General features: G+C 44.9%; 1 protein-coding gene across 1 annotated transcript in view; it reads right to left on the bottom strand.

Annotated features, from left to right (window-relative positions):
- The window catches only part of LOC118410557 (oxytocin receptor-like), a 5,118-nt gene extending 2,185 nt beyond the window's left edge, over window positions 1–2,933 (bottom strand). Inside the window, exons 1-3 of the mRNA XM_035812329.1 lie at window positions 2,464–2,933; window positions 1,624–1,674; window positions 672–839 (exon numbers count right to left, since the gene is read on the bottom strand). Coding sequence (XP_035668222.1) covers window positions 672–839; window positions 1,624–1,674; window positions 2,464–2,892 — 648 coding nt within the window. The 5' untranslated portion in view covers window positions 2,893–2,933. The remainder of the gene's footprint in view (window positions 1–671; window positions 840–1,623; window positions 1,675–2,463) is intronic.
- Window positions 2,934–6,151: the final 3,218 nt, after the last annotated feature.

The raw sequence follows: 6,151 nt of genomic DNA, 5'->3' as shown, positions 1-6,151 counted from the left end.
TGAGTACTTCGCTTGTGTATGTGGCAAAGCTTGTAACAACGGTACAATACCAATGTGATACGTTTAGTGCTTCCGTCACAATTGCACCGGTGCCCGTCGGGGGTATACGTATCTATAGACCCGGCCGGGCTCCGAAGTCACAAATTCGTCCCGGTGGAATGCCGGATACCGCGGGTGTTCCCTTTCGCGGTATATTCACGGCTAGGCCACGGTATCATTTATCCGCTGGGTCCCAGGTTGATTTTGATTCCAGGTTAAAAAAAAACGGGTCCCGACTTGTCCCTAATATAGCCCGATAGCCGGAGGGCGTCCCACGGGCCCACATCGTTAAGTACACAAAATTGCTAGTAAACTACCAGACGAGGTCTTTTACTTCCCAGTTGTGTACCATTCGGCCCCTTTTTCCGATTGTGAACGCTAGGACGGCGCTCTCACCGCGCTCTCTTTGTGACCACACATTTGACATGTTGTTCAACGAAAATTTTTTTTTTCACTTTGCGTGTTTTGTTGTCTTCTCGGTCACACTTTTACATTTTGTATGATATTCCCAATGTGAAAGCGAAGGATATACATATCCTATTTAGGTCGCAGTGAGAGCACAGTGTGCGATCGCCGTCTAGTGGAAAGGGGGCCTGCCTGTGGTCAGTGTGGAAAACAAACAACTACTTTACCTCGCGAAAGACGTATGCCTGTGGCGCGGCCAGTAGCAGGGAGACGACCCAGCCCACCGCCGTGATCTTCCAGGGCCGCCAGCGGGAGGAGAACGGCTTGATGATGACGTTATGCCGGTCCAGCGCCAGCAGCACGATCATGTTGGAGGACGCGATGATGGCGAACACCTGTCATGGACAAGATACGCGTAAGATTGTCATCACTATTTTCAGTTGATCTTAATCATTTTGTATTAATAGCAATGCGTATGGATTTGACCATAACTTGTGTTGTGTTAATGTTAACGTTTACTTATCATAGGTAACTGATCTTTTAAAAGTTGCATTGAGGTATTTTTTCTACTAAAATGTTTGTGTCGGATACGCAACTCAGCCTCTAGCTACCAGGTATATACAAATCAACCATTTCATTCCAAACCACCATTCTATTCCATTATGAAGGAAATGACAACCAAAGATGAGTGTGTATAGTTGATAAAAAAATACACAACCAAGTGTTTTCTATCCAGCCGACATTTTGATGAACACCTGTCATCTTCTTCGAAGAATTTTGTTATCCTGTAACTTTCCAACAAGGAGATATCATTTACCGCTGTGTGTGCAAAGCTTAAGTAGACCTCGAATCATTATCTTCCAACGAACAAGCTACCGAAAGCTCAAGCAAACAAACGTGTCCCAACTTGACCACCCGGCAGCCCACGTCCCCGGCCAGCCAAGCGTCCTTCATCATTAACAAACAAACAAACAAGCAAACAAACAAACAAACAAACAAACCTGTCCGAACTTGACCACCCGTCATCCCATATCCCCGGCCATCCAGGCGTCCTTCATCATTAAACAAACAAACAAACAAACAAACAAACCTATCCGAACTTAACCAGCCTGCAGCCCACGTCCCCAGCCACCCAGGCGTCATTCATCATTAAACAAACAAACAAACAAACAAACAAACCTGTCCGAACTTGACCACCCGGCAGCCCACATCCTCGGCCATCCAGGCGTCCTTCATAATGAACCAAACAAACAAAGAAACAAAGAAACAAAGAAACAAACCTGTACGAACTCGACCACCCGGCAGCCCACGTCCCCGGCCATCCAGGCGTCCTCCATCACCAACCATCAAACAAACAAACAAACAAACAAACAAGCAAACAAACAAGCAAACAAAAAAAAAACCCTGTCCGAACTTGATCACCCGACAACCCACATCCCCGGCCATCCAGGCGTCCTTCATCATTAAACAAACAAACAAACAAACAAACAAGCAAACAAACAAACCTGTCCGAACTTGACCACCCGACAACCCACATCCCCGGTCATCCAGGCGTCCTTCATCATTAAACAAACAAACAAGCAAACAAACAAACAAACAAACAAACAAACCTGTCCGAACTTGACCACCCGTCATCCCATATCCCCGGCCATCCGGGCGTCCTTCATCATTAAACAAACAAACAAACAAACAAACAAACCTATCCGAACTTGACCACCCGGCAGCCCACGTCCCCTGCCATCCAGGCGTCCTCCATCACCAACCATCAAACAAACAAACAAACAAACAAACAAACAGACAAACAAACCTGTCCGAACTTGACCACCCGGCAGCCCACGTCCCCTGCCATCCAGGCGTCCTCCATCGCCAACCATCAAACAAACAAATAAACAAACAAGCAAACAAACAAACCTGTCCGAACTTGACCACCCGGCAGCCCACGTCCCCGGCCATCCAGGCGTCCTCCATCACCAACCATCAAACGAACAAATAAACAAACAAACAAATAAACAAACAAACCTGTCCGAACTTGACCACCCGGCAGCCCACGTCCCCGGCCATCCAGGCGTCCTCCATGAGTTCCCAGATGATCTGTGACAGCACGGTGATGAGTGTCACCAGGAGGTCCGCCACGGTCAGGTTCAACACGAAGGTGTTGTGGCGCGACTTCTTCTTGCGGTGCACGCGCATCCAGTTGCAGACGCAGAGGTTTCCGCACAGCCCGGCGGCGAAGAGGACCCCCAGCGCGATGACTCGGCTGTGTCGGTTGTAGGCGATGTCCTCCTCCCAGGCGGTGGCGTTGGGGCCCGGCGTGGAGAACCCGAGCTCGTCGTACGACACATTGAGGAGGTACGGCGTCGGCAGGTCGTCCGTGCGGTTAACCGGGTCGAACCCCGGCCACTGTGCCGCTGGAGCCGCTGGAGCCGCGAGCGGGTCGCCGTTATCCATGCCTCACCTTACAACCTGAAGGAGGGCAAGACGGATGAAAAACATCGATGATAAACTGTGGTGTGACAGGTTTTCTCCACAATCTTCCCGCAACAACGCCACCATGCGGGGGGAAGTGGGGTATTTTAAACTAAGGGCCCACCCCCCCTTACGGGAATATGGGTTTTCCCCGTACTTTTTTTTTTGGGGGGGGGGGGGGGGGGAGGCCACGTCCGCCACATTTTTTTTTCTGAGAACGTGGGGAATTTCCGGAAGGGCTGGCAAGAGTAGGGATGGTGTACGTCACTCGCACGGTAATAATAAGTATGTGGTCTGCATGCCGTGAGCGGTTGCCTGCATCGTTCAGTTGCACGTACGGCGGGTTGTGCTCTTAGCTTTACTAGGAGAAGCAGAGTTCATTACAGTCAAACCTGTATTAGCGGCCACCTTTGCATAGCGACCACCTGGCCATTGCGGTCACCTTTTGTGGGCCTCTTGGATTTTCCCCATAGACCTAAGCATTAAGAAATAGTCTATAGCGGTCACCTGTCCAACGCGGCCGCGGCCACACGATTTCCGGTACCGTAGATACAGAAACACTGCATATTACGTCCATACAGCGGCAATATGCCACCCTGTGCCCGGTTTAAAATCGTAGTTTGTGAGGATTTGGAGTTCCACGCAGTGTCATTTTTTGCGGTAGCGGTAGATACGCATGCCTTGAACGTTAGAGCGCAAGTCTTGATTTGAAATGGTAGGGTCAGTTGAATTTTGAGACGATCGAGACAAAACAAATGTTACTTAGTGAGAAATTATTGGGTACTGAAATTACGTGTAACTTATTGCTCGTGGTCAAGTGATCAGCATTTTCTCTATAGTGGCCACCTGTCAATAGTGGCCACATTTCTCCAGTGTCTTGAGTGGTTTGACTGTACACTGACATGGTGTGAGCCCACTGTGTTCTACCGACATGGCGACGCGTAGCGTGATGGAAGTGTGTTCGGATCAAAGTTCTGGTCTCATTGATGTATTACTCCGAGTGGGTACTAAAATAGATCCGAGCCAAAAAATAAACGGCTGCATGGACGAGTGTTTTCAGCGGTGAGAAATTCCCTTTTAGCCAGCGGAACTGACCTCAAAAGCTAGATTGGTGAAAGCTCGTTTGTAACTGAGGAAATTAGCAGGTAAAGTTTTGCAGCCGCGCGCTAGGTCGGAGGTACACAGTCCTGGGTTCTGAGTGGTGCGGTTGTGCACTAGCAGCGAAAAAGTGTCTTTTGTGGGGATTAACTAATCGTAATTTGTAATTGCTATAAAAAAAAGAACATACGTATAGCTGACGTTGGCAATTTTTTCCCACGATATAGGGTAAATGTGCTCAACATAGAATGAAAAATCTGCTGAAATTTCACTTAGCTTCGTTATGAACGCGCCCATGCAAACCACGAATTATAACATAGAAGTCTATGGGAAAAAGAAACTCATCAATGAGACCTTCTACGTTCCAGACCACTTAGATGTCAAAATGAAGGCAACTTTTTTGTCAAGCTTTGTATACGCACGCTCGCACCAGATATGGGGTTCCCAGGGGATGTCATTCATATGATCAGTTCAACATGGCCTTAGTAAAATAGAAAGATTTAAAATCGCTATCGAATATCAAGCAAACCGTAACCATTTCTAACCATATCGCCCCTAGACTACAGGAAATAGATTCGATGGTTAACATGCATTCTCATAATTCCACCAGCTGCCATTATACCGCCACCTCAAAAAACGTTGTTATAGAGGCCTTCTCAAGATTGTCTTCAACACCTAAATATCTGAATTGTATCACATTTAAGATATTTAACATTCGGTGTTCAAGAGAATCATGGGAAGACCTCTTTAATAACAATTTTTGAGGTGACGGTATTATGACACCCGGTGGAATTATGATAGTCGATGTTACATCACGGCGTTATGTTATATAAAATGTTTGTGTGATCTTACAAAACATTTCATACCTCAGGGGGTTCAATATGTACTTTGATCTACGGATGCCACTTACCAAGAACGTTAGAAGTAGCTGAAATGAGATCATATATCAGATTATATAAGATTAAATTAGATTAGGTTACAATGGCTTAAATTTGGGTATGTTTTGTAAATGTTGGCGCTCTTTTGAGAAATCTTTTTCAATAGCACTGCAAATTCAAAATTCAAGAAAAATATTATTTAGATGAATTGTTTTCTTTAGATAAAGGAAGATATCTCACGTTGATTTGCGAGGGTCAATTTTCAAATCATGTCTTGTAGCATAAGATTCCAACTTATGTCTATATAATTCTATCATTTCATATTTCACACGGCAAAAGTCGAGAATCAAACTTAACGACGATATTTATTGTGGTCGACATTAAAACATTTCTTAGACGATTTACACCACAGAGAACGGTCTTATATAGTACCTTAAGCTTTTCTTTCAAATTCTTTTCTCCCTCATTGCCTTAGTTTGTTCGTTCGTTTGTTCCTTCCTTTCATATCTATGATTATTCTACCGCTTTTATATGCATTTTATCATATTTTTACTTGATATGGTCCCCAAACAATGAGTGCGTGAGCTCTGGGTACGGGAAGTAAATCTTATGGATGACATCCTATGCAGAGTACAAATCAACGAGAGAGGATGAAAAGAAAACACGATCACGGTTAAGAAACAAGACATTTAGAATTGAAAAAGATTGAAAACCACTACCAAATATCAAGCAAACCTTAGCCTTTTCTGACAGTAGTATAGCCCTAGACTAGAAAAAATAGAATTCGATTTTTGCGCCATGGTGTTATATTATATAAAGTTTTGTGTGCTCTTACAAAAGCTGTCATAGCTCGGGGAATTCAAGATGTAATTCTATATACGGCAGCCATTTCCGGCATTTGCCAAGAACGTTAGAAGCTGCTGAATGAGATTATATATTAGGTACCAGGTCAGATTAGATAAGATTGCAGTGGATTAGCTTTGGGTATGTTTTGTAAATGTTGATGCTGTTTTCTTCCAATTTTGATCGGCCGTTCATATTGCCTTTGTTCTTCTTTAAAACACTTTAACTTAGAGTTGGTCTTCCTGTGAGAAACTTCTAATTCCGAATCGGCTTTCGTCCTTCTTGTCGTGTTTCTTTTCTTTCTTATTGCCTTTGTTCGTTTGTTTGTTACTTCTTTCCCTGCTTCCATATGCATGGTTATCATGCCGCTTTTATATGCATTTTATCATATTTCGTACGAGTGCGTAAACTCAGGCCACGGC

Source organism: Branchiostoma floridae, chromosome 2 (genome assembly GCF_000003815.2).
Source record: "Branchiostoma floridae strain S238N-H82 chromosome 2, Bfl_VNyyK, whole genome shotgun sequence".
Lineage (NCBI taxonomy): Eukaryota > Metazoa > Chordata > Leptocardii > Amphioxiformes > Branchiostomatidae > Branchiostoma > Branchiostoma floridae.
The sequence above is the reverse complement of the archived record's forward strand: the minus strand, read 5'-3'. Positions and strand labels throughout refer to the sequence as shown.